At 40.8% G+C, this 27,616-nt stretch overlaps 3 protein-coding genes and 1 long non-coding RNA gene across 5 annotated transcripts; 2 read left to right on the top strand and 2 right to left on the bottom strand.

Moving 5' to 3' along the window:
* Positions 1-26: 26 nt before the first annotated feature.
* On the bottom strand, positions 27-4,956 carry LOC145422970 (PAN2-PAN3 deadenylation complex catalytic subunit PAN2-like). Of its 2 annotated transcripts, none has more exons than XR_013904116.1 (3): positions 1,969-4,951; positions 1,701-1,843; positions 27-1,522 (listed from the first exon to the last, which is right to left on the bottom strand). XR_013904116.1 is itself a non-coding variant. In XM_080295002.1 (3 exons), exons 1-3 carry the CDS (start codon positions 2,050-2,052, stop codon positions 1,347-1,349), a joined length of 399 nt encoding a protein of 132 aa, XP_080151128.1. In that variant the 5' UTR covers positions 2,053-4,956; the 3' UTR covers positions 27-1,346. The 2 variants fall into 2 exon arrangements, 1 of the variants encoding a protein (XP_080151128.1); XM_080295002.1 differs by having other exon boundaries at positions 1,973-4,956.
* A 6,003-nt stretch (positions 4,957-10,959) lies between these two features.
* On the top strand, positions 10,960-12,529 carry LOC145422971 (uncharacterized). Its single transcript, XR_013904117.1, has 2 exons — positions 10,960-11,429; positions 12,027-12,529. It is a non-coding gene; the product is annotated as an uncharacterized LOC145422971 (long non-coding RNA).
* Positions 12,530-12,572: 43 nt separating this feature from the next.
* On the bottom strand, positions 12,573-15,432 carry LOC145422968 (uncharacterized). Its single transcript, XM_080295000.1, has 2 exons — positions 14,028-15,432; positions 12,573-13,139 (listed from the first exon to the last, which is right to left on the bottom strand). The coding sequence occupies exons 1-2, from the start codon at positions 14,378-14,380 to the stop codon at positions 12,869-12,871; spliced, it is 624 nt and encodes a 207-aa protein (XP_080151126.1). The 5' UTR covers positions 14,381-15,432; the 3' UTR covers positions 12,573-12,868.
* Positions 15,433-18,713: 3,281 nt separating this feature from the next.
* LOC145422967 (uncharacterized) lies at positions 18,714-22,163 on the top strand. The gene is made up of 2 exons (XM_080294999.1): positions 18,714-19,310; positions 20,356-22,163. The coding sequence occupies exon 2, from the start codon at positions 20,544-20,546 to the stop codon at positions 21,417-21,419; it is 876 nt and encodes a 291-aa protein (XP_080151125.1). The 5' UTR covers positions 18,714-19,310; positions 20,356-20,543; the 3' UTR covers positions 21,420-22,163.
* The last annotated feature ends 5,453 nt before the right edge of the window (positions 22,164-27,616 follow it).

Genomic DNA, 27,616 nt, shown 5'->3' with positions numbered 1-27,616 from the left:
AACCAACAAAAAACAGCTACCACGGATTTCACAACAGCCTGTCAATTTATCAAGTCCCAAAAGGTAGCAGGCGTCAGGGTGAGCATGGCCAAAACAACAAACAAAAACTCTAGAAATGAAATGCAGCTGGCTTACCTTCACAGAAAACCCCAAACGAAAATTACAGGTGTCTTACCTGCCTCCCTAACCAAAAACAGGAGAAAAGGTTCCCAAAGAAAAATGGCTTCTCACCCCTACAGCTACCAAGTAAGACAAAGTATCGACAACTATTTACATCTATATACAACAAACTATTTACAACACAGGGGGAGATCGCAACAATCCATCCATCCATTCGCTACCGCTTATCCTTTTCAGGGTCGCGGGGGGTGCTGGAGCCAATCCCAGCTGTCATAGGGCGAGAGGCAGGGTACACCCTGGACAGGTCACCAGTCTGTCGCAGGGCTAACACACAAGGACAGACAACCATTCATACTCACATTCACACCTAGTGGCAATTTGGATTATCCGATTAACCTATCCCCACAAACTGCAAGTCTTTGGACGGTGGGAGGAAACCGGAGTACCCGGAGGGAACCCACGCAGACACAGGGAAAACATGCAAACTCCACACAGAAAGACCCGGCCTGATGGTGCAATTGAACTCAGGACCTTCTTGCTGTGCGGCAACAGTGCTAACCACCGTGCTGCCCACAACAGCAACAATGACAAACTGAAATATAGGGCTTAAATACATAGAGGGAGCTATCAGGGAATGGACAACAGGAGGGAAACACAGCTGGGGCAAATCAGAACTGACGAGACAAGGAAGCGTAAACTGAACACACTGAGATAAGACAGACCTTCAAAGTAAAGCAGGAAACACATAACAGTCACGCCTAAACAAAACACTGACAACATTGGATTGTAACACAGTGCTCAGGATGACTTCATTTACATGCAACAATTTTGTTTTTTTCTTTTAAAGAAAAAAAAAAGGTTCAAATTCATATTCTGAATGATCACTTTCCCCCCTGTAAACCTCTCTGATATAAAAAGCATTTAGATATGGAAAAAAACAACTGAGTCACTGACTCAAAGCAAATAACTATAAAATATGATACAAAATAAGCAGCCCGAGCATCTTCAGGTCATGGTGTTGCTCACAGTCCCATCACAGAGGGAAGCACAGCAGCACCCGTGGATGGAAGGAGAGTGCATTCAGTCCACTCAGACGGACTATCTCATGTCCGAATCCGGGACTTTCCAGTTCAGCTGGAAGCCTTTGTCGTAGACTTCGTAGAGCACCTTCGTCACGTAATGATTCCCTCCTTCCTGATACAGCTCCAGGTACTTCCTGTAAAGCTTCAGGGCCGTGCATGAGTCCTCCATGCTGTCGTGGGTTTCTCCCTGGATGTTGAGGCCTGACTCAATACTTGAGTCGAATACTTGTCACAGTTTCCACACCATGTGTGAGATCTCTGCTGCAGGCAGATGCTTTTCTTCAGGATCTCAGCAAAGTTGTGCTCCTTTATTCTTTCTCCTGAAGTGTCAAAGTACAATGAATATCAGTGTATACATCAAATCAAGCAGATATTTCCCTCTGCTCATTCAAAAACTAAATTCATTCAAACCATTATGTAATCATTAATAGTTCAAGTTTCAAAGACAGAGTAATTCACAGTCACAGATATCCATGCTCTCAGTGCTCTCAGACTCACCTTGAGAGTCAGGGTAATGCATGTTGAACAGCAACATGAGGGAGGAGTAGACTGTTTCTATGCCACAGAGACACGGGCTGCGGTTCTCAACTTCAGAACAAAACAGCTCTCTAATGACAGAGTCGCCAGGGGAGCCCAGAGAACTGCAACACAAACACAAATCACAGTTTCAGAAACCAGAAGGAAAACTCTGCATTTATAAACAAACATAATGATAAGACTGGGACAGTGTCCAGTAAGAATGCAGGTCAACAACGATGTGTTTTACCTACTCCTGGTCGTCCTGTAGGCCCGTGGATCCTCCTGCTCCTGTGTCTCCTGGAAGAGCTGGTAGAGGATGAAGTGATTCCATCTCTGGATTAAGCGACCTAGCTTGACTGTTCCTGTCGTCTCCTCATAGTTTTTAACAAGTTTTTTCTAGTTTGATGTCTTTAGTGTGACGATGTTATTCTGATGTGAATAACTTTTTTATTTATGCTCTTTTATAAATTAATATTTTATGCGTATATACATGCCTTGTTAGTTTCTTACTTCATGATATACAAGAAAACATTGACAACTGTGATTAATAAAGAATTGTCTAGCAGACCAACCACTTATTAGATCAGAACTTTTAAACTTACTGACAACTGGGCTGAATTAACCACCCTGCTCGCATTTCTGTTGTTTTTAACAGAGGCAGCCCAGTTACTGTTTTTAAACTGTTCTTGTTTTTTTTCAATCCCTCCTTTCTTTACGTTCAGGCTGCCCAGACATCCACTGCATGTCTTCCTGTTGCAGGTGTTTGGAGCCTGACAGGAAGGGCATGGTTTGGTTTTGGGCTTTGTCATTTCTGCAAATGAAAATGGAACATGTAGGGATTATTTCAGGTCTGTTTTGGTGAAATGATTACAAAAATAATTTATGACCAAAGAAATAACTTATATTACGAGGCAGTATTGCACCATATTTAGAAAAAAAATCAATTACGAGATTAAAGTCGTTAATATTGAGTTAATTACGTGAATAGGGTTAAAAAAAACTGAATTGATTACAGAAAAGATACATTGCTAAAATCGAGCAGCACTAACATTAGCTGGGTGGCCAAGCAAGTGTCTTACACATGAGAATACATCACCAAAAAAAATTAAATAAACTTTTGCAGAAGTAGTTCTCTTGGTACACAGACTGCTCTGTGAAAACATTTCAAGTTTAATATCAGTTTAACATGCAAATTACCCACAGTTTATTACAACTTACTTAGCTAGGATCTGCCTCGTGTCGAGTCGAAAGATTCGCTGCAGGACCGTGAGTTGAAAGATACATTTACTACGACTCCCAAGATGCATTGCAGTAAAAACCATCCAATCGCCTTGCTTAAGATCTGTTGACATGTCACTAAAGGCGCGCTGTAGATAAATATTGCAATTTGTAAAAAATAAAATAAAAAAATAAAATTTGCAATTTGTAATTACATAATTAAACACTGGGCCAGTTTATTTTCGTATTATCGCTGGTTATTATTTTAGAGTAAATAAAGGAATAACGGGTAGCACCAAGCTGTTGTTATCTTCATTTCCATAGCAACGGCGTTTGAGGATTATGGGTAGTGTGCAGTTACGGGATTAGTGCGCCGTCTGCATAAATTGGTCTGATTGGTTGGAGCCGAGCGCATCCAAAACTAACAGTGGTGGAGTGGTGGATGAATCTATAAATGTGTTTTACGTGTGAAATGAAAATAATAAACCTAACAAAGGATTATATACGTTAAATCTGCGCACTTTCAGCTCGTGAATCACTTTGGAAAACACTGTGTGATGGCCACAACATGAAGCGATTTTATTGTTGAATTATCAGTGATACTTTCATGTGTTTTTGTTGAGAAATGTTAACGATGTCATTAAAAGAAAGCATTCAATTGGGGGGGGAAACCCTAAGCATTTATTAAACCTCATGTTTTCCTTTAAACGTTTTATTTTGCTTTATATTTTAGTGATACTCTGGTAGAGAGGCTCTTATACTGTTAATTCAGCATATACTAAAAAAAAATAAAAGCCTTTAAAAGCCTATTTCTGGACAATTATTATTTTATAATTATATAATTATATAATCAACTATTTTGCAATACTTCCAATCAACACACATCAAAAGAAAAGCTTGTGATGGCATCACATGAGATAACTTAAAGCTCAAAGGCTGTTCCATTGACATGTAACCAATCACTTCAAAGCACAAAACCTCTAATGTCATAGTCTTTTTGTGTGTGTGTGTGTGTGTGTGTGTGTGTGTGTGTGTGTGTGTGTCCTGTCTGGCACTGTAGCAATCAGAATTATTGTCTGAAGGCCAAGAAAAATGCCCAACAGATTTACTTTCCCAAGTGGGCCTTTTGCTATACTGGTCCACTTGATTGTCATAGTTTATTTGATCTTTATTACTTATTTTTATTCTAAGTTATTGTAATCAGGCCAGACTCGTGGACGGGAAAGAAAAACAAAAAGAAAAGTTCAGAAGAAAGTTAACAGAAGGAGAGGGAAAGAAAAAGGAGAAAAGAGATAGAGAGAAAAGACAATGAAAATCTGCTTCATCACCTTTGTCTTTGTGTCCTTTTTTTTCTCTTTTTCTTTTCCTGGATCACCTGTTGAGAAAGAAAAAAGAAAAGAAGCAGAAGAAGACTAGAGCAATAGAATAAACAACATCACGATGATCTATGGGAATACAACAGTAAATACTAAATGTTAAACATTACTGTGCAGCACGTAAGATCGACAGCGCACAGTGTGCTTTAAGGTAGGAGCCAAAAAGGGTGTAGTTTGTGTGTATGAGCACCCGTGTGTACACCTGTGAGCATGAGCACGCTTGTATTTAAAAGGTTCCATGTAATGATCTGTTAGAGGGTGTGGGGCGGCCACAGCCCCGTCCACCAGGGCATGAAGCAGGTATGGAGGAGATCAAAACTCCAGACATCCAGAGGCCCTCAGAACACAAGAGACCAAGGAAGACTAAAAGAGGGGCTGCAGCACCACTATCCCAGAAAGAGCTGAGGAGAGTCCCAGATGAGGGGTCACTCAACAGCCGCGGAGCATAAGCTGTTGAGTGTTCATATAGATTTTAAATAACATACCAGTTGATACTGACATATTTTTGTTACATTTGCAGTGTTGTGGTGTTATATTCTCATGATTCTGTTCATTTTATGAGTATATCCTTCTGCCTTGCTTCACATATTTAATGCTGCTTGGCTAGTTTTAGTCGTGCTAGCATCAGTACAGGTAGAAACAGAGAAACATCAGAGAATCTGCCATGCATCGCCCCAACTAAATACAAATGGAAAGTACGAAAATAAAAATATAGATAACTTTATTAAAGCAATCAATGTTCCCAGTGTTCCCATGGTGAAAACACATTTTTTCATATTATGTTCAAGTCAGTTGTTATCCAATTTTAAAACTATAAAATATAATAAAGTCTATTTTTAGTTTATTTTGTTAATAAATAGATTTTTTTAGGATTTTCAGAAACACTAACGTTATACATAGCAAAATATCTGTAGCCGTATGACAGCCATGTATAGTAGAAGTCCAAGATATTTCTACAACTCTAGCGTTAGGTTCTTCCAGTCAAACTTTTTCCCCTCACTGTAGATTTCTTGCAGTGTTTGTGTTTGTACAAAAGTGTTGCGTTTTTCAGCCCCCGTCCGCCCCCCAAATAATAATTAATAACAATAAAACCTTGCATACTTTGAGGATAAAAGTTATTTTATAAATGTAGAATGCAGAACTTTAATGAATAATAGTGAAGTTTGTTGAACTGAGTAAAAAGAAACCAACTGATAATTCAGAAGTCTTTTTGACAATCAAAAACAATAATTTTAAATTATAATATAATTAAAAAAATAATTAACACAAAGACGAAACTTAGCTTTAGCAAAGTTGCCATTTTTTTTATTTAAAAAAAGTGAATTACTCTTGTTTTGAGGCTCTAGACGAACTTGGTCCTAAACCCAGGCCATTTTACCCTTCTATATAGCTTCCGGAAAGTTTTCTCTGTCTTTGAGTTCTTTTGGACATGTTTTCTTTCAATTTAGAATAAGAAAAAATATTTCTTAATCGCGACATTTTTGCTCCTTCATACCAACTCGAGTGTTTTTCCCCCCCTTCTTCTTCGGTGCTTAACGGCAACTGGCATCCTTTTCGGCGCATTACTGCACTATCACTTTGAGGTCACTCAATACTGTCGCCCTTCCTGTGCCACTGACATTATGTACTCGAGCCAGCCGCCGTAATTTCCACCACCTTTAGAGTTACCTCCCGTGTATGGCAATGGGAATGATTTATTCTTACAAACTTCTTACAGTATGTTTAAAAAGAACAAAGAAAACAAAATGAATGCATATGAAATATAAAATACTAAAACAAATATAATAAACGAGAGTATATATACTAAACCTGTAGGCATTAATTATTTCATGCGTGTAGTTATTCGTGACTGCGCTACACACTGAAAGCAAACTTCTGACAAGCGTCATAATTCGGTTACAAGAAACGTTAAAGTTTCATAACTGCATACCTGTGTCTAATAACAAATGCATAAATGTTGTTGTTTTTTCATAATCAGTCGCACGGAAGTAGCTGTCAACGTGCGTAATCTGGGCGCTGCAGCTTTATAAGCAACTTTCTGGCAGACAATCACTTTTTGGCACACCACCTGTTGAGGATCATGGCCTCAGATTTGGTGCTGATTCTCATTCCCACCGCTTCACACTCGGCTGCGAACCGTTCCAGTGCGAGCCGGAGGCCATCACTCGACGAAGCCAAAGAACCACATCAACTACGAAAAGCAGAGATGAGATTTTGAGACCACCCAAGTGAAAGTCTTCCGCCACTTGGCTACGCCCAGAAATTCTGTCCATAAAAATAATTACGAACAGAATAGGTGACAAACGGGCAGCCCTGCTTAATGATATACAGCAGGAGAATGCATGGAGCACCTGTAATAAATACTGTATCAATAACAAGGTTAATAAAGTGTATTTCTTAACCTTTCAGTTTGTGGGTAATGTCGCAGGTTTGTTGTACGGACCTGTTTACACTGTCTCTATCCGGTTGTTCAGTCTGACGTCACTAGCCGTGTCTGGGTCTAAACTCCGCTGCAGGTCCATATATCAAACGATCACTGTGGCATTACTGAGAGTTGAAAAACTGTCTAAAGTCTTTCATCTTTAATAAAATGATCAGCGTTCTGCTCTACCAGGTGTAACAATTGAGTTTAACATCCAGGCATCCATGAAAACGGAATTTATGACATTTAACGGAGTTAGAAGTTAGCAGGGAGTTAGCTCGCTAGCTTCTATCTAAATACAATATAGCATGTCCTGACTGCGGGGTTTTGGAAACAAATTAAAGCGTACAGCTCTGCTATCACTTCCAGCATAAATGAAGACAGAAAACTAAACAGCAGTGACGCTTGTAGGGTTACTGAAGTTGGGCTAGCTGGTATATAATGATGTGCTACGTGACCGCTAGCGACACAGCTATGTTAGCATAATATAAACAAGCTAACTTTTTTTCCACTCGATAAAAGTTAACGTGAGTGTTCTCGGTGGTCAGAGACAAATGTAATCGCATGGCAGGATGCTGTAAAAGGACCAAACTTCAGCCAGGAGAACAACTGAGATAATCCATCCACAATACGAGGTTAGTCATTCATATACTGTTGCATGGGCTGGGCTGTAGTTACATCCTAAGGTTTTAAAAACTGAGCTTAACCCTTGTATGGTGTTCGGGTCTGTGAGACCCGTGTTCAGTTTTTTTCAAAAGAAAAATTAAACAATTAATTATTTTTTCACGTGTAAATGTGTTGTGTCTTTCCACTCACTCCACTTGATTATAACTGATTTATTTATAACATTTTATATAAAAGAAAAACGAGAAGCACATTAATTCATAAATGTGATCTAACAAAGGTAAAGGGAAAAAATTAACCATGTTTGCTGTTCATATGTCTTGTAATTGGGATGAAGTAAACATCTGTTGAGTAATTTAACATAAAATTGTTTGATAGTGTTAATTTGGAAAGCCAAAACTCTAGCGCAGGGGTGCTCACACTTTTTCTGCATGTGAGCTACTTATAAAATGACCAAGTCAAAATGATCTACCCACTACAAAAATCCAAAACATATACTTATTTATAAATATATTGAGGATTCTTTATATCTACAATGTATATACATGCATAACCGCAATATCCAATATTTCACAACACAATTAACTATGTAAATTTTTTGTCATTACCTGAGTTTACTCTGATGACTTGCACTGAATTGAATCAGCCAGGGATGCATAGTCCGGACAGTAGCTGCTGACGGCCAGGTTTAAGAGAAAAAAACGAGAGCTAAAAATTGGAGTTAACTCGCTGACTAGCTTGTCAGTTTTACTACACTTCGCGCCGCTGTTTGCGCATGCGCAGCGACCTAAGCGTCAGAAAAAATCTGCTGTCATCTGACTGGCTTCCCTGTATCAATCAAGTGACGGGATGGATGATAGGCTGGCATCTATTTTTTTAATGCCATGCGATCTACCAATACTACCTTTGCGATCGACTGGTCGATCGCGATCGACGTATTGAGCACCCCTGCTCTAGCGGGTCCACCAGACCCATGAACACTGGCTGAGTAACAAAAATACGAACACCACACAAGGGTTAAATAAATGATTAGTGGTAATAAAAGCCGAGGGAGGTCAACAGGGATCACTGACTGTTTTAGGAGCTTTTTGAGATCAAATAGAAGAAAATACATAGCATTAAACATGTTAACAACACAAAAGCCATATTAAACGCAGACTATTTTAGACCCGGAAGTAGGATTCGTCGCGTCATCACTGAACAACCGGATAAGTTTTGTAAACCAAAAACAAACAAACAAAGGCGTCTGTTTAGTCTCTTGGCCACACAACAACAACTCACAGCAGAGCAGGAGTGGAGGGGGAGGGGCGCGGTTGGCCGGTTAGGCTGTGACTGGACAGCAGGCGGGAAAGTGATGTGACGGAAGTGAAAGGAGAGCAGAAGTAGATGGCGGGAGAGATGATGTAGAAGTGAAATAAGATAACGGGAAGAGGGATTTCAAGTGATCATAAAATCCAGAATGGCCGTCGTTTGGTGAGTGGAACCAGATTCAGCAACAACACCAATAAATAAGCATGTTGGGAGATTAAGAGTGCTATCTGAGCCGGTTCTAGACAGGCATACATGAGGGGGCAGACAGAAATGTAAAGGGGGCACATGAGCTTATGGTGGTGAGCAAACCCTGACTGATGGATTTCTGGAAAAATTAAAACACACAGCTCTGCTATCACTTGTGACATAAATTAAGAGAGAAAACTAAATGGCAGTGATGTTTGTTGGGTTACTGAAGTTGGGCTAGCTGGTATATAATGATGTGCTACTTGGTGGCTAGCTGCACAGCTATGCTTAGCATAATATAAACACAGTGAAGCTGGAAGATGAATGCTAACTGTTTTCCACTTGATGAAAGTTAACGTGAGGATTCCCGATGGTAAGGGATAAATGTAATCACATGGCAGGATGCTGTAAAAGGACCAAACTTCAGTTAGCAGAACAACAATAGGCTGGGCTGGAGTTACATCGTAAGGTTTTAAAAACGGAGCTTTAAAATGAATGGTGGCAATGAAACCGAGAGAGGCCGACAGAGATCACTGTCTGTTTTTAGGTGCTTGTTCAGATTAAAGTAGGGCTGCTCAATTAATCGAATTTTAATCACGATTACGATCTGGGCTTTCAACGATCATTAAAAATGACTGAGCCGATTATTAGCCCCTCCCTCATTTATCCACGACACCTTAAAGGCCGGTCCGTGAAAATATTGTCGGGCATAAACCGGTCCGTGGCGCAAAAAAGGTTGGAGACCGCTGATTAAGAGGACCCGAGGGAAGCTCGGAAAGCTAAGCAGAAGTTATTTGGAGAGTGACTGCCGTTGGTTGAAAAGAGAGTTTAAAAAAAAAAACTTCAGTGGTGTTGCACACTATTTTATATTATTTTTTAAAGTCATTGTTAACCCTTTAAAGCCGGTCAGAGCGTTTTGCGTAACTATTTTTAAATCCCTGTAGAACCTGGACCGTGTAAGCTATAGCGCAATAATTTGTTTTGCATATGAAACCGGAGGAGTTGTACTTACATCTTATGCCATCAGCTTGTCCTCGGTCACGGTTTCGTTCCACATATAGCTTTGCAAAAATTGCATAAAAAGCGCTTGCAGGAACAAAAACATAATATTCCAGAAACACGCTTTGCCGTTCCTATCAGCTGTTCGTAACACTTCCCACAGTGAAATGATGCACATGCTGTTTTCTTTGCAAATTTGCATCATAGGATTGTTTTTTGTTTTTCCTGCAGTATATAAAAATTGGTGTATCTCCAAAATAAAACTATGAAGACACTCAAAATAAATTTCCTGTTGTTGTAAACTATTTTTTGCAACTTTATTGTATTTAAAGTTTTGAGGGATAAACCTCTTAAATTTCTCCAAGTAGAAATATATGTAAACAAAACAAAAGTGATTTTCAATTTTTTTTGTAGTTTATTGCACTTTTTTGCAATTTATGTAATTACTATGGACTTAATGCATACATATTATTAAAATATGGGCTATAACAGTTGTATTGATGTATAGCAACTTGAAATGCTCCCACAAATGGCACTACAGCATGTAAAAAAAATAAAATAATATAAGCTCTGGTGGACTTGGTTCTATAGTAGGTCTTAAAGGGTTAAATAAATATCGTCAAATAATCGTGATCTCAATTTCAGTGAAAATAATCGTGATTATCATTTTTGCCATAATCGAGCAGCCCTAGATTAAAGAAAACAAGATACAAAGGATTAAAACATGTTAAGCACACAACAGCCTTAATAAATGCAGAGTAGCTTATATCAAATATGACATTAACACAATGCCAATATTAACAAAACTAACAAGGTTAGGCCAAGTGTTACGACCCGGCTTGGGGCCATGGAAGGTAACATAAACGAGCCCATCACAAGGGAGGTCAATATAAGAAAAGGGTTTATTACAAACACAGAGCTGAAAACTGTTAGTGTAGCTTACAGCGAATCACTAATTAAACAACACAAAAGAACTCTCACACATTCAAATACAAATGAAAACTAGCCACTCAGGCAGAAACACATCTCAAGGCTACTCATGCAGAACTCCCACGCTTAACCTGAGTTACGGTGTGTTCACACCGAACGCGATGGGCGCGAATAGAGCGTCAGGTTTACATGTAAAGTCAATGGAAAGGCGCGATGACGCGCGATTGCGGGTCCCGCGAAAATTCGGAAGCAGATTTGCGTCGCGAAAACGCCAAAACGCGTGAAACGCGCGTCAGTGTAGCGCGTCTGGCGCGTTTGACTCGCGAATAAAACCGCGTGCGTGAGTTTTTGTGTTGCATTTTGTGCATACGCGCGTTTCGCGTCTACCGCTCGAGTTGGAAAAATCTGAACTCCAGCGTCAAATCGCGCCGCGACAACCAATCAGGAGCCTGGTGACGTGGCTGTTACCTAGGTCAAAGGGGCAGATCCAGCCAAAGCCTTTCATACTTCAATGGAGGGGAAGGCTAATCAATGAGGTAGCAAACAACTCGGAGCTGTACAACACCAGCTGCTTTCAGTACCGAGACAGGAATAAAAAGGACCGAGCTTGGAGGAAGATATGTGAAGAGATCGGGCAACCTGGTAAGTTCATTCATTTCTCTTTTGAAAGTTTTCACTGACCCGGGGAAGCCGCACAAAAGCTAGCAAGCCACCGCTATTTTCCCACTGACGTACAAATACCGTTCTGCTTTTATGCATGTTGTCATTTAGGAATATATTTTATTGTTTATTAATAAACAACACACAGTGGTCCCGCTGTTCATCCGTCACTGCTTTGCTTTTTCGCTGATTTTTTATTGCACAGTACAGCATTGCATTCTGCAGCCTGATTGACAAATCTCCTGCGCTTGCCAAATTTATCACGTTTGGTTTTGATAACCATCGCGTCCAATAGAAAAAACAGCACAAAAACACCCATAACTATGAGCCTCATTCGGAAATAGACACCTGCACCGTGAGGGAAAAAGGCGCACGAAAGTGGCGCGCAGATGAAGACAAAACACGGCATAATAATACTTTTACGTTTTGCAATCTACAAAGGTTTGCACTTTGAGAATCAATTGTGAGAACTGTGACCAGGGGCTAGTTATTCTGAGAACCCCTGCAATAAATGAGGGACCACTGTCTACTTTACGATTATTATATCGAACCTGTTAACATTTAATACTGTATTGATAGAACCAACTGATTCTGCAGCAGAGCATCCCCAGTCCCTGAGCTCCTGCTGCTGCACCCACAGATATGTACAGCAAGCACTGATACCTTTTTAGTCGGTGGGATTCCCTTGTGATCACCTTTACTAAATATCTACAACCAGTCTGATTATATCCTGTTATTGTTTTTTTTTTTTTTCAATGTTGAAATTAAAATCTAGTAGCAGCCTTCTCATTTCTTTGTGTTTTGTGCTGTTTTACAGGCCCACAGAGGAGGACGGCTCCGAGGCAGATGAGGGACGGGTCCCAGGACGGTTCATCGGCGGTGGAGCTGGCCATCCTGGAGTCCCTGAAGAGGCCACACCAGTCTCCAATGGAGCATTTCCTCCTCAGCCTTGTTCCTGCTCTGGAGAGCAGCTGGTCCTTTTTATTCCTGTCTCTCTGTAAATTCTTATATTTTATATATTTATGTTTAATGTTTTTCTGTTTGAGACTTTTAATATTATTTCAAATAAATGTTTATAATGACTAATGTCTCAGTTCTACTACACAGCAAATGTTGGCACACAACTTGACACATGTAGAATTTATTTCATATTATACTAATGACAAAATATACTGATACAGTGGGATGCAGAAGTTTGGGCAACCTTGTTAATAGACATTATTTTCCTGTATAAATCGTTGGTTGTTACAATAAAAAATGTCAGTTAAATATCATACAGGAGACACACACAGTGATATTTGAGAAGTGAAAAGAAGTTTACTGGATTTACAGAAAGTGTGCAATAATTGTTTAAACAAAATCAAGCAGGTGCATCAATTTGGGCACCACAAAAAAGAAATGAAATGAATATTTAGTGTATATCAATGTGTGTGTCTCCTATATGATATATGGGGTGCCTTTGTCTGGACGTGCTTCCCATCCAGAGCTGCACAGCACAGAGGAAAGTTCCAGCGCTCCTGGAGTCCCTCTGTGATGGAGCGCCAGTCTCCAGGTGAAGGCACAGCCATGAAGTCGTCCACTAGACAGTCCCAGATGGACGTCGCTGCCTGGGGGGTGATCTGGCTCACCGTGGACACACCGACTCTGAAACTGAACACGATGGTCCTGAAGGAGTCCCCGGTGACAAGGAACCTGGACAAAATTGTTCAAAATCAGTATTATGTGTACTGCAGTTACAAAATACATTATTCAAATTCCAAAATACTTTTGTGATGTCAGATATAAATCACAAAACTTAAATCTTACATAAAACATTTTGTAATTATAAGGATAATTACAAAATGTATATTAGATAATATCTAAAACAGTTGTGTTTTGTTTTAACTTTAACATATCATAATTTGATTGGTAGCAACTTTCACAACTACAGTGAGCCAATCACTCATAATCCCTAAACATGTCAATCAGGTAGGAATGAAGTGAGACATTAATAGAAATAAAGAGTTGTATGTTGACATGTAGCCCTTTCCTTGCTTAAATCATTAATATTTTTGAAAAATTAATCTGTGATAAGACAGCTTATCAAGATAGAACCATGTAACTAGAGATGAACCAAACTGTTCACAGTTTTATCTAACTCTGTTTTAATAAAGGCTGTGACCCCTGCTATAGAGTCTGACAGCTGCAGGGATTATATACAAATATTAAACTATCCCAGAATCAAACCAGGTCTAAATAAAAAGGAGTGAGTATCACTACAAAGGTTAACTCAGTGGTCCTAATGCTACAGTTTGATATCAGCAAACACCGAGCGCATACATTGATAGGACACCACAGCCATGCTATCATTCAAACACTGATAACAGCATAAATCGAATTAAATCGGGACTTGATGAGACCTTCTGAGTATCACTAGAAATATTATAAAGAGTCGTCTCTGTACCACAGTTTGCTTTCAGTAAACACCGACAGCATTCACTGTTAGCATAGCACATCCATGTTAGCAGTGTATAACTGGATGGATTAGCATATTAGCACAGATATCAATAAAGGACTACCGTATTAAATAGTTTTACTAACCTCAGGCAGACGGACAGGCGCTCTGCAGGTGGGATTGAGCGCCTGTAGTTGGTGTCTAGGCGGGCGATGCTGGGACCGACGAGGGAAAGCAGGTCCTCAAACTGGCCGAGTGAATGACGGTGATAGCGCTGGAATCGGCCGTCATCCAGGCGCAGCTCCTGGAGCAAGTGGTGAAACTCACCAAACTGCTCATGCCTCTGGAGGACCTGATGGACCCAGGTACGGCGAGGACGTCTTTTACGCTGCTGCTCTGCTCTCCACAGTACATAGTGAAGGGAGACTCTCTCTTCAAGCGCTAGCTCGATAGCTGCCATCTTGCAAAGATACCGGTCTGGCACAACTCCCTCCCACATTCCTCCCACATTTCCGGTTGACGCGCGATGGATTTTTCTTGGACACGCGTTGAGACGCGAATGTACACGCGTCAAATTAGGGGCGTTTGGGGCGTTTTATTCGCGTCCATCGCGTTCGGTGTGAACACACCATTAGGCAAGCGGGGTCAAGGACAGAGGCAAGAGGGACAACTTGCCTGTTCAGTCCAAAAACATAGTCTTCCCCTGAGTGAAGGATCCTCAGGCTTTTGTTGCCACAATGAACACAGTTAGTCGCTTCATTGGTCCCTGGAGCACCACAAATCCCCAGGCAGTCAATGGTCTTGAGGACTGGCACATTAAAATCTACATGCAAGTGGGCAGGCACGGGTCCCCAGCCAGCCAATCGTCTGTGAGTCCTGGCACGCTTGGATTTCTTTACAGGATGGCCGGCCACTTCCTCCGAGACCAGGGGCCTTAACACCAAGTTTAAAAAAAAAAAAAAAAAGGAAATTCAGCAAAGCTTGAAAAATAAAACTGAAAACTAGAATAAAAAATAAAATCAAATGTCCATCAAGATCTTTACAACCAACAACATAAAATTTATCTTGATTGGCTAGTCTAATTCAAATAAATAACCCCTAAAGCCCTGCCTAATGAGAAACCTGACACAGGGTCATTTGCATACTAACAGTGATTGGATGTTTAGCTCGGGGGAGGGTGAGTGCAGTGTGAGCCTGCGCACAAACAGAGCACGGAGGGAAAGAGTTCATCAAGGAGAGACTAACTGCTGTTTATGAAGAAATCTTCTCAGAGGTTCAAAAAACCATCATCCAGTATGAGGAGGAGATCAACCGTCTACGCAGACAGGATATCAACCGGAAACCTGACAGAAACTCACACATCATAGGTATGGACATGTTTTTAACAATGTGCTGTTGAAGCTGAGATTCTTCAGTATGATTAGCTTTACTAGAATATGTTAAACTGGGTATCCTTTGCTCATCCCAATCGGTCGCAGCAGATGGCCCGGCCCTTCCCTGAGCCTGGTTCTGCCGGCGGTTTCTTCCTGTTAAAAGGGAGTTTTTCCTTCCTACTGTCGCCAAAGTGCTCACTCAAAGGGGGTCATATGATTGTTGGGTTTTTCTCTGTATTTGTTATTGTAGAATCCACTGTACAATATAAAGTGCCTTGAGGCGACTGTTGTTGTGATTTGGCGCTATATAAATAAATAAATTGAATTTATCAGTGCTGTAGTTCAATGTTCAGTGATGGACTATGTTGAACTGGTGCAGGTCGATGGTCACTGATAGGTTAGGTTTTAATACATTTTAATTCATTTATTTATTTAAATTTTTTCTCTAACAGATTCCAATGTTGAGTACATCAGGCATTAGTGTTTTAGATCATCTGTAAACACTGAGATTGTGCAGTAAAATATAGTTAGATGTCAGCGGAATACACATTTAACAAGTTGTTAACAGCCTTCTCTGAAGTTGAAGTGAAGTTTCATTTAAAAAAGGATTTTACTAGTGATGGGACGTTCTGTATCGAGGCTTCGGAGCGTGTGTCGAGTAATGGAGGGGGCGTTTCCGCGAAGCGCGTATCGAGGCTTGCTTCATTTATGGGAGGAGCTGAAAATGATGACGTCCGAAGCCTCGCTGCCCGGCTGTACCACGTGACTGGTTCATGAAGTGGTTTGAACTTTGCCGCGAGATATGACAGCGATATAAACCCCTCAGACTTCATTCAAAATGTGGGTGTTTGATGGAGAGTTGTTAGTGAGAGTTTGGAGACAGTTTGGAGGTTTATGAGAGTGAGGAGAGAAAGTCAGGAGAGAATGGAGCCAGCTAAGAAGAGGAGGATGTCCTCCCCTGTGTGGGAACATTTTGATTTTATTCCTCCCAACAAGGTATGTAAATTTCTACAGAAGATGTATTGTCATGATACTGATGGTGCAATACAATTTATGTTGAGCTGTCTGTACTTTTGTACAAGGTGAAGTGTTTGCTATGTGCCAGGGAGCTGGGATATAACAACAACACCTCATCCATGCTTAGGCACTACAGAGCTTTGCATGAGAATAAGGGGAACACCGATTGTGGAGCAAGACCAGGTGAGCCATCAAATGCAATGATAATATAGCATGCAGTAATGTTACTAAATGATATAACAATATTATACAACTGTTATAAGTTACGTGTGTGATATTTATATTTGTGCTTTGTCTTTATTGTCTTTCCTCAGGAGAACAATCTCAAATAGATGAAGACCTGGTCAGCATGGTGACTGAGGACTCCCAGCCATTTAGCATTGTGGAGGACAAAGGATTCAAAAGATTTGTTAAATCATTAAATCCCAGCTATGTTCTCCCCACTAAAAAGGTCATAAAAGCAGTGAAAATTTAGTTTTTACAGAATAAAATGTGAACAGGCAGGACTGAGGCTCAAAGCCTCAGTGTGTAGCTGTCCATACCTCAACGTTACAAAAGCACAACTACTGTCCACACCCCAACCACACCTCACCTCACAGTAAATGATCATTTCCATTTCAAGCATTTCCAAATAATCATTTCCCATACTGCCACTATAAATATACACAGTATACTGCCATCACTACAATATACATGTTTTACACACTCCTTTTGTTGTTGACATTTACAGGCTGTGTGCAAAATGCCACACTCTTCAAATTCATGCCAGCTATTATTTTTACGTCCAGTAGGTGTCCTGCTAGAGCAAATGAAGCTTCATGAAGCTTCGCGTTGGGGTGAACCAATTGGATGAAAAGCTTCAGTGCTTCATGGGGCTTCATCTGCCCATCACTAGATTTTACACACTGTAACAGGGCAGCCCTTAGCGGCTGGAAACACAGTGAGACAGACCAAGGCAAGTGTAGTGGAACAAAGTATTTATTTGCTATATGGCTCTCCTTACAACAATTAACTTGTCGAGCTTCTTCACAGCACAAAAAAAAATCCACCCTCTAATGACAACTGGCAGCCTTAAATATGTTCAGCTGTCACAGACTTAACCATTATTCCACTCTCAGGTAAATTCTTAAATCCCAACCTTCCACCACAGTACACAATATATCAATAAGAATAAATAAATACATAAATACATTTTCACATTTACATATTAATAAATATTTCACACTTTAATGTTACCCCAAACCCAATATTATAAAAACCCAGAAACCCAAGCACAAAAAGATTCACCACACTCTCTTTACCAATGGTCTCTCCCGGAACCTTTAAATGGTGTCTGGACCCCAGGGGAAACATTTGCCCAAACACCTTGAAGAAGACACAGGCAAGAAAGGTGAGTAATCATTAACTTACAAACACTTATTTGCACCACTTTTATCCCTAGATTTCACACACACACATTTGCCTTAGTTTTCCTTATTGGTAAACCTTAATCACAATCTCAATCACCATTCTTCTCTCCTGACAGACAACCACCACATTCCTTGACGAGGAACAGCTGTGCAGGATCTGAAACAAGGCCACCAACTGACCCTAAAATTCCCAATAAATAGTCAACAAATATTTAAACTTCTTGTGTGCAAATCCATGCTTACCACATGTCCGTGGTACGGACATGTGGTACGGAGCGATGAGAACTCAGTGGTGAGAACAGCACTGCGGCTCAGCCCCCAAGGACGTCGACCTAGAGGCAGACCAAAGCGGAGATGGATGGACCGAATCAAGGACGACGTGAAGAAGATCGAAGCCGATCTGACCGACGCCCTTGACCGACCCAAGTGGAGACGACTTTGCAGAAAAGCGGACCCTGCAACCGAGCGGGAAAAACGCTAGGAGGAAGTGTGCAAATCCATGCTTAAAGTGCAATGCTCATAAATTGCTTGATAAGGTGCTTTTAATAAAGTGAAAGGTGTGCTCTAAAGTGCTATACAGACAATACAATATAAATAAATGCAGTAAGGGAGTCCTCTTCCTTACACACACTGTTTTCATGGTGGTCACATTGCATTTTAGTTTGGTGAACTTTGTGTCTTTGCTCACAGTGAGGATCCTTGCTGTGAGTGTGCACAACTATTTCCCTGAGCGTGCGTGTGTGTGTGTGGGGCTCGTAATGGGTCATATGATAGGCTGATCACCATTTCTTGGGTTTTGATTCATGCTTTTAAAAATATTCGTTTTTATATCACTGTTATGTTCCCCTGAGGGGTCTAGGTGGTGAGGGGGAAGTAACAAAAAGTGTCCGGGTCAGGAAAAAGAGTTAAGGAGGCAAACGGGTTAAATTAAACAGTTTTATTAAAGTAGCTCAACTAAAAGAGCCGCTATCACCATTTAAGAAAAAAAACAAAACTCAGGCGTTGGTCAATAAAGTAAAACATAAGCCAAAAAGAAAGAGCAGCTCACTAGCTGCAAACCACAATAACACAGCTCACTAGCGGCAAACACCACAAACTCTCAGCTCACTAGCTGTAACCACTCACATGGCACTCTGGCCCAGAGCTCACCTTTCCCTGGGGTTAAATACCTTTAATTACTGATGAGAGTCAGCTGTGTAAAAGGGAAAGGTGGCACCTCAAGCAGAAGCGATTGAAGGACACTCCCACACAGGCACCTTCAGGAGGAGGCCCTGCTAGGGCCGTAACAATCACTAAATATAAAAAATATATAGTTTTTGTATCACACAATAGTGATTATTGTTCTTGTGTTTCTTTATTCCTCAAGACCTCCCAAAACAACATGACTGTAAGGAAGAGGAGGATCTGGATGAGCAGCAGGTCTGTAACCAGGAGAGGAACTCCAGTCTGGACCAAGAGGACCCAGAGACTCCGCAGATTAAAGAGGAAAAGGACGAACTTGGCAGCAGTCAGAAGGGAGAGCAGCTTGGGCTGAAGCAGGAGGCTGAAGGCATTATTGTCTGGACTGATAAAAAGCAGCTCAGACTGCTGGAGACCATCTGGAAACCTGTGATAAAGTTACACAGAATAGGTATGTAAAACTATGTTGATTTAATAAAAGTGAATATAACTCACAGACAGCTCAGTGGACCAGTGGTTAGCACTGTTGCCTCACAGCAACAAGGTCCTGAGTTTGACTCTACCAAGTAGCCAAGCCTTTCTGTGTGGAGTTTGCATGTTCTCCCCTTGTTCACTATCCAGAGACATACAAACAGCCGGGTTAGGTTAGTTGGTGATTTTAAATTGCTCATAGGTGTGAATATGAGTGTGAATAGTTGTCTGTGTTTCTGTGTTGACCCTCCGACAGACTGATGAACTGTCAGAGAATTGAAGGTCAAAAAGTAATAAGCAACATGAATGAATCTCTTCAGCCTGATTTTCTGTTCTTTATTTAAACACATTTCCACCATTAACCTGTGCAAAACGGTGAAAATTAGTACGTAAAAATTCACCAGAATGAAAGACGTGAAACATCTGGGTTTCAAATTTCCACTCACTGGTCAGACAAAATCTACACAGAGACACAAAGTCAACAACACAAGTTTCATTATGTTCTGTTATCAGTTTAAGTTAAAGAATTATGTTTCCTCTGCAGCATGGAAATGGTAAATTTGAACAGTTTACAGGTCTGGGTAATATGAATAAATATTTCTATTCTGTTTTGGAAAATATGGAATTCAGAGTTTCTAAAGTTACATTTGTTAGACAAGAAGAGTGTTTTCATGGCATTTCAAGCACAGCCAAAACGGTTACTACTGTGTAAGAGAGCTCTTCCCCAGCATGCCTTCTTGTAACTGCGGCCAATTCAGACATCCACATTCATTTAACAAAAAACAACATCTATTTATTTTATATATCAAAGACATAAGAAGCTGAACTTTGAAATTTGCTAATAAGAGTGTCAGAACTAAACATTTGCATCAGTGCCCAAATAATTTGTCACGTTTGTAGACTTTAATTTTAGTGGTATATGTGAGCAACAGGCTCACTATGTAGAGACCTGCTAATGGTTCAGACCAGTAAATATTTTCTCAAATGTTTGTTTTACTATCATCTTTTCCCCTTTGTGCATTCAGATGCCCTACAGCAGCATGCTTTTGAGGAAGAGGAGGTTCTTATAGACCAGCAGGTCTGTAACCAGGAGAGGAACTCCAGTCTGAACCAGGAGAAACCAGAGAATCCACAGATTAAAGAGGAAAAGGAGGAACTTGGCAGCAGTCAGAAGGGAGAGCAGCTTGGGCTGAAGCAGGAGGCTGATACCTTCATGGTGACACCCGCTTATGAGGAAAGTGCCTACAGTAAACCAGAACCAAACAGTGAGCAGCTCCTTTCTCACAGCTCTCCTGAAGCAGAGACCCGAGATAATGAAAAAAGTCAGCATGTGGTCTCAGGAACTACTAGAAATACAGAGCTGAATGAGAGACGTCACAGTCAAAGAGTAGACAACCTTCCTGTGTCATCGAGTAAAAGTAGAACGGACATAAAGAACAAGTCTGTACAATGTGAAGTGTGTGGAAAAACTTTACAGGATGAATACAATATGATTACACATCTAAGAGTTCACACAGGTGAAAAGCCGTATTCCTGTAGCACCTGTGGGAAAAGATTTGCTGACTTATCAACATTCAAAAAACACAAGAGAATTCACAAAGGTGAGAAGCCGTATTCTTGTGGCACCTGTGGGAAAACATTTGCTACTTCATTAGAAGTCAAAAAACACACGAAAAGTCACACAGGTGAGAAGCCGTACCCTTGTAGTACCTGTGGGAAAAGATTTGCTACCTTATCAAAGGTCAAAACACACACGAGAATTCACACAGGTGAGAAGCCGTATTCCTGTAGCACCTGTGGGAAAAGATTTGCTGACTTATCAACATTGAAAAAACACAAGAGAATTCACACAGGTGAGAAACCGTATTCTTGTAGCACCTGTGGGAAAAGTTTTGCTGACTTATCAACATTCAAAACACACATGAGAATTCACACAGGTGAAAAGCCGTATTCTTGTAGCACCTGTGAGAAAAGATTTGCTTCCTCATCAACATTCAAAAGACACATGAGAATTCACACAGGTGAATTCTCCTATCTCCCCTTCTCTGAAGATAACCGTATTGTGAAGAAGCAGCATAGCTTGAACTAAGTTGTCACATGCAACGTGGGGTTTTTTCTTTCCTTTTTTTTTTTTTTTCTCTTTCCTGCTTCCTCTCTCGGCCACATTGTTTATGCTGCGGTTGACAGGACAACCAACTGCTGGACATCCAGGAGGATGTTAAAATTCAACATATCTCTCCTGACAGCTTGTAACGTTGCAGAAAGGAGACTTTTGTGTTTTTTCAATGTGTTGGTGACTGCATAAAACACAAGTTAAGAGAATAAAAGGATATGGTTTAGCTAGCAATCAGTTTTTGCAAGCTATAATTTTATAGTTAGCTAATTTAGTTGGCTAATTTACCAGCCACATAAGCCCTGGGAGTTTTTGTGTTTCAATAACATTAAAATCAAATGAAGGTTCCTCCATTATTCAAATTCCTACTGATGCTAAATAAAGTTGACCCTGATGGATAAATTCCATGGCTGTTCCCTTTCATGAGTGAGTGATATTGGTTTTTGGTGTCTTCTCCCTGTCGTATGATGAGGGTAGAGCTGTACATTTTAGTTAGAACATGGTTTATCATATTTAGGTTGAAACTAACTTGCTAAATTCATGTGAACTTCTAACTCCACTGAACTTGGTGAAGTCCTTATTGTAACACCTCTGAGAACAGCTGCACATTGAAAGACCGTTTTTAACTCTCAGAGGTGCCTCAGTTGCTTTGACTGTGGGGACTGAAGGAGCATCTGGATCTGGAAACTTCAAACAACATCAAACAAACAACTTCAGACAGGACAACAAATCTTTCAACCAGGTATTGCCCCTTGGTAGCATAAGAAAGAATGCAGCTTTAAGACACTTCTGTGTCAGCTTCACTATTAAAAACCTAAAACACATCCATCTTTAATACGATCTATTATTGTTACCGATATAACGTCTGAAGCAAGAGAATCACATTTTAAATGAAGCAAATGTGAAAATCAACCATAAATTAAATTATATAATAAAACAGTATCTAAAAAGGGCTTCTTGCATTATTTTAATAGTCAAGATCAGCGCCTCTTAAAACTTAGAAAGAAAAATCTAAGACCAAACCACATCAACACAGACAAATTCAGCGTTTATTCTGATCTCAGTGCAGCTCCTACAAGCAAATATAACGTTTTCAATCCAGCTGCTGATTAAACTGAATAAAACTTGTCATAATAAAACTTTTTGCAAAGCACTTGACAGCAGTCAGACACTTTTCTTTTTCCCTGCCATGTTTTCTTTACAGCCCAGGTTTTACTGCTCAGGAAAAACAACTCTAAGGGGAAGCCTTTGTTACTCAGTGAGAAGTCAAGACTAGGGTTATTTTTTAAGCTCATTTAAAATACCTGCTGTACAGGCTATAAAAAAATGTACATTTATGATCACTATATCAACAAACATGCACAGAAATACACAATAAAAACATAACACTCAATAAAACAGCTGAAACAGCTAAAGCTGAAAGCCAGTCAAAGTAAACTGATTTCTAACAGAGTCTTAAAATGATCAGACACCTGTTATGTTAATCGGGGAGGTTATCCTAAAGATTAGTGGCAGCCACCAAAAAGACCAAAAAGGGTTAGGGTTAGGGGTTAGGGTTAGGATTTGAGAAAGGACTGGGGCCCCAGCAATGCTGGAGACCCACAAGTGCACGGTCCTTCGTGGAACGGGGGATGGTACCCCCACCAACATAATTGTTCAAAAAATTGCCCATCACGGGGGTTTAGTAGGCCATCAATCTTTTTGTTGAGCTCTTCTTCGCGACGTTTCGGCGTCTGTAACGCCTTCCTCAGGCTGGAGCTCAATGAATTTTAATCTTTAAGTGTCCCTCTCTGGGTTTTATCTCTCTGTTCTTAATAAAGTTTTTATCCCTTTTCTCTGTGTCCCGTGTAGTCTTTTATTCCCTTGCAGGCAGGCTTTTTAAGTGACATTTATTTATTTATTCATATCCTTTGTGGATTTTTAATTCTTTCTGGGTGCCAATGAATTTAGGGGGTTAAGTAGGGTTAGGGTTAGGCGAGAAGAGGGGAGTGGTTATGTTTAGGGCAAGACCCCTGGGCCAGGTTCCTCTCCCTTCTGCCTAGGGGTTAGGGGTTAGGGTTTGAGAAAGGACTGGGGCCCCAGCAATGCTGGAGACCCACAAGTGCACGGTCCTTCGTGGAACGGGGGATGGTACCCCCACCAACATAATTGTTCAAAAAATTGCCCATCACGGGGGTTTAGTAGGCCATCAATCTTTTTGTTGAGCTCTTCTTCGCGACGTTTCGGCGTCTGTAATGCCTTCCTCAGGCTGGAGCTCAATGAATTTTAATCTTTAAGTGTCCCTCTCTGGGTTTTATCTCTCTGTTCTTAATAAAGTTTTTATCCCTTTTCTCTGTGTCCCGTGTGGTCTTTTATTCCCTTGCAGGCAGGCTTTTTAAGTGACATTTATTTATTTATTCATATCCTTTGTGGATTTTTAATTCTTTCTGGGTGCCAATGAATTTAGGGGGTTAAGTAGGGTTAGGGTTAGGCGAGAAGAGGGGAGTGGTTATGTTTAGGGCAAGACCCCTGGGCCAGGTTCCTCTCCCTTCTGCCTAGGGGTTAGGGTTTGAGAAAGGACTGGGGCCCCAGCAATGCTGGAGACCCACAAGTGCACGGTCCTTCGTGGAACGGGGGATGGTACCCCCACCAACATAATTGTTCAAAAAATTGCCCATCACGGGGGTTTAGTAGGCCATCAATCTTTTTGTTGAGCTCTTCTTCGCGACGTTTCGGCGTCTGTAATGCCTTCCTCAGGCTGGAGCTCAATGAATTTTAATCTTTAAGTGTCCCTCTCTGGGTTTTATCTCTCTGTTCTTAATAAAGTTTTTATCCCTTTTCTCTGTGTCCCGTGTGGTCTTTTATTCCCTTGCAGGCAGGCTTTTTAAGTGACATTTATTTATTTATTCATATCCTTTGTGGATTTTTAATTCTTTCTGGGTGCCAATGAATTTAGGGGGTTAAGTAGGGTTAGGGTTAGGCGAGAAGAGGGGAGTGGTTATGTTTAGGGCAAGACCCCTGGGCCAGGTTCCTCTCCCTTCTGCCTAGGGGTTAGGGGTTAGGGTTTGAGAAAGGACTGGGGCCCCAGCAATGCTGGAGACCCACAAGTGCACGGTCCTTCGTGGAACGGGGGATGGTACCCCCACCAACATAATTGTTCAAAAAATTGCCCATCACGGGGGTTTAGTAGGCCATCAATCTTTTTGTTGAGCTCTTCTTCGCGACGTTTCGGCGTCTGTAATGCCTTCCTCAGGCTGGAGCTCAATGAATTTTAATCTTTAAGTGTCCCTCTCTGGGTTTTATCTCTCTGTTCTTAATAAAGTTTTTATCCCTTTTCTCTGTGTCCCGTGTGGTCTTTTATTCCCTTGCAGGCAGGCTTTTTAAGTGACATTTATTTATTTATTCATATCCTTTGTGGATTTTTAATTCTTTCTGGGTGCCAATGAATTTAGGGGGTTAAGTAGGGTTAGGGTTAGGCGAGAAGAGGGGAGTGGTTATGTTTAGGGCAAGACCCCTGGGCCAGGTTCCTCTCCCTTCTGCCTAGGGGTTAGGGGTTAGGGTTAGGGTAACCACCATGTTCACGAGATACTAGACATATTTCTTTGGCTGAATGTGATTGTGCTGCTGATTTTTGCTGGATGTTTCACAGATGTGCTGAGCAGGCTCACTTTGACTTAAGCTACCACTGTACTGATTCTTTGGTAAGTGTTGTGTTTCCAGGTGCTGAATTGTACTATATGCTGTTTAGCCAACAGAAAGCTGAATTTCATTTAAAATACACTTAATGACAAAAGATACTTGACTGTTGATTTGGTTTACCATTAATAATCCTGGAAGTTAGACGACCTCTGGAAGGTGGACTAGCTTTAGATGAAAACCATACTCAGGTCTCTCCACTTATGCTTATTTTTAACAGTGGACGTCTTTCAGGATCTTTCTCCACCAACCAACATGGAATCTACTGCCTTCATCAGATGCTGCTCTCCGCATAGTTTCATTTGCCTTTCATGATAAAAGTGACCACTCCATGAGAACCATGAAATACTCTTCAGCGTGTGACACAAATTTCCCTCTTGAATTCACAATGTGTAGTTTCATAAGCATTATATGTCTAAATGATGCAACACAGATACTCATTTTTTCTTGAGCCACAAGCATGTCTGCAAGAAAAATGTCATCTTACCTTTCTCTCGTTGAGCAGGCATTTCAACTCTACTAAGTTAGGAAAATAAGTGAAAAAGACCAAACAATTGATCCAGGGCAGGCAAAGGCTCTTCCATGCTCACGAACAAGAGAGTGTAAGGTGAAGATAAGGGTTATTTGAAATCAGCAAAGCTTCCAGAAGAGCTTGTGGAAGATAGACTGAGAGAGAAAGAAAGGAGAATAATTTCTGATCATTCTTTTTCATGTCCACAGGCCTCAACATCCAGGGAGAAACCCATGACAGCACGGAGGACTCATGCACGGCCCTGAAGCTTTACAGGAAGTTCCTGGAACTGTTTCAGGAAGGAGAGAATCATTACGGGACGAAGGTCTGACACAGTCTGACTTACACTTCAGCTGCCATCTTGTTTTTAAAAATGGCTGCCCTCCAGGAAAAGTAACATACCTGTATTTAGTCAAAGGAGCTTGCAAAGAAAAGCGTCTGGACTTCTTTAAGTTGCTTGAAGACGTTTCACCTCTCATCCGAGAAGCTTCTTCAGTTCTAAGGTCAAATGGTGGAGAGTCCCAGATATAAACCTAGTGGGACTAACCCCCCACAGAGGGACAAAAGGACCCCCTGATGATCCTCTAAATGCCTGAGCCAAGGTGTGAAACTGGGTGTGGGTCCCAATCAGCCAGAGTTTCGGGTGAGTTCATTGTGAAACCTGGCCCCACCTTATCATGCGAATTCCTGAGATCAGATGGCCCAGGATGTGAGTGGGTGTTGGATATTCACAGACGTGGACTACAGCTTTCTTGGCTGCTGCCTCAAAGCACATTGTGCGCTTTCTATCTTGCGTGCTGCACATTATCGTTTATTATTTAGTAAGTACTGATATCTACTGCTAGCTAGTTTATTGTGATGGTGCTTTTTTTTTTATTATGTTGCTCTTTGTTGTTTGCTTTCTCTTCTGTTTTTTTTTCTCCATACAGGTGACCCAGGTGTTTTTTTTTTTTGTTTGTTTGTTTTTTTTTTCTTTCTTCCCCCCGTCTCTTCTCCCCTTTGGTTTTCTTTCTCTCCCTCTCTTTCTTTCATTCTTTCTCCCTGTCCTATCCCCCAGTCATGTCTGTCCCTTTTGTAGCAACTGAAAATAAAATAAATTCATAATTATAATAAAGGTCAATCAAATGGACCAATATGGCAAGGCCATGATGATCCACTTGGTAAAATAAATCTGCTTGGCATCTTTCTTAAGGCCAATTAAGACAACAATTCTGATGGCTATAGATCCAAACGGGACAAAAAATAAATAAATAAATAAAAAAGGATGTGAGTGGGCGTTAACGCATCTGGGAAGGGATCTCAAAACTGGATTATAGATGGCAGAGAGTTGGTGTCGTAAACCCCCGCCTCTGTTCAAAGATGGTCGCTCACAGTGGACATAGATGGCTTCTTTCACTCCTCTTTCAAACCATCTGTCCTCTCTGTCCAAACTGTGAACATTGGCATCCTCGAAAGAGTGTCCTTTATCCTTAAGATGCAGATGGACTGCTGAGTCTTGTCCTGTGGAGGTGGCTCTTCTATGTTGTGCCATGCGCTTGTGAAGTGGCTGTTTGGTCTCTCCAATGAAGAGGTCTCGGCATTCCTCGTTGCACTGTACAGCATACACCACATTGTACACTCATATGTTTTGGCGTTTTGTCTTTCGGGTGAACCAGTTTTTGTCTGAGCGTGTTGCTGGGTCTGAAATGCACCAGGATGTCATGCTTGGAGAAAACTCTCCTGAGTTTTTCTGATACACCAGCTACAACGTCTTTGTGATGGACCGAGCAGTGAAGGAAACTTAGGCACAGGTTAAAGTCCAAAAAATGATTTTTTATTTAACCCAAAAAACATAATTGGTTAACTCATGCAAAAAGAATCAAAATCTTGGGCCCATAAAAGAGGTCAAACTAACAAAACTCTACTCAAAGTTAACAACACAACTGATAACTCAAACAAACTGACCTAACTTAATGAGACAAAGGGGAAACTTAAATAGTGGCTGATC

Source organism: Astatotilapia calliptera, chromosome 20 (genome assembly GCF_964374335.1).
Source record: "Astatotilapia calliptera chromosome 20, fAstCal68.1, whole genome shotgun sequence".
In the NCBI taxonomy this organism is placed as follows: Eukaryota; Metazoa; Chordata; class Actinopteri; order Cichliformes; family Cichlidae; genus Astatotilapia; species Astatotilapia calliptera.
The sequence above is the reverse complement of the archived record's forward strand: the minus strand, read 5'-3'. Positions and strand labels throughout refer to the sequence as shown.

Coding starts and splice junctions, on each gene's coding strand:
- LOC145422970 (XM_080295002.1), bottom strand. CDS start 2,052: ATGGAATCACTTCATCCTCTACCAGCTCTTCCAGGAGACACAGGAGCA. Junction 1,844..1,972: donor GGCCTACAGGACGACCAGGA/GTAGGTAAAACA, acceptor TTTGTGTTGCAG/TTCTCTGGGCTCCCCTGGCG. Junction 1,523..1,700: donor GCATTACCCTGACTCTCAAG/GTGAGTCTGAGA, acceptor TTGACACTTCAG/GAGAAAGAATAAAGGAGCAC.
- LOC145422968 (XM_080295000.1), bottom strand. CDS start 14,380: ATGTGGGAGGGAGTTGTGCCAGACCGGTATCTTTGCAAGATGGCAGCT. Junction 13,140..14,027: donor CGCCTGTCCGTCTGCCTGAG/GTTAGTAAAACT, acceptor AATTTTGTCCAG/GTTCCTTGTCACCGGGGACT.
- LOC145422967 (XM_080294999.1), top strand. CDS start 20,544: ATGGTGACACCCGCTTATGAGGAAAGTGCCTACAGTAAACCAGAACCA.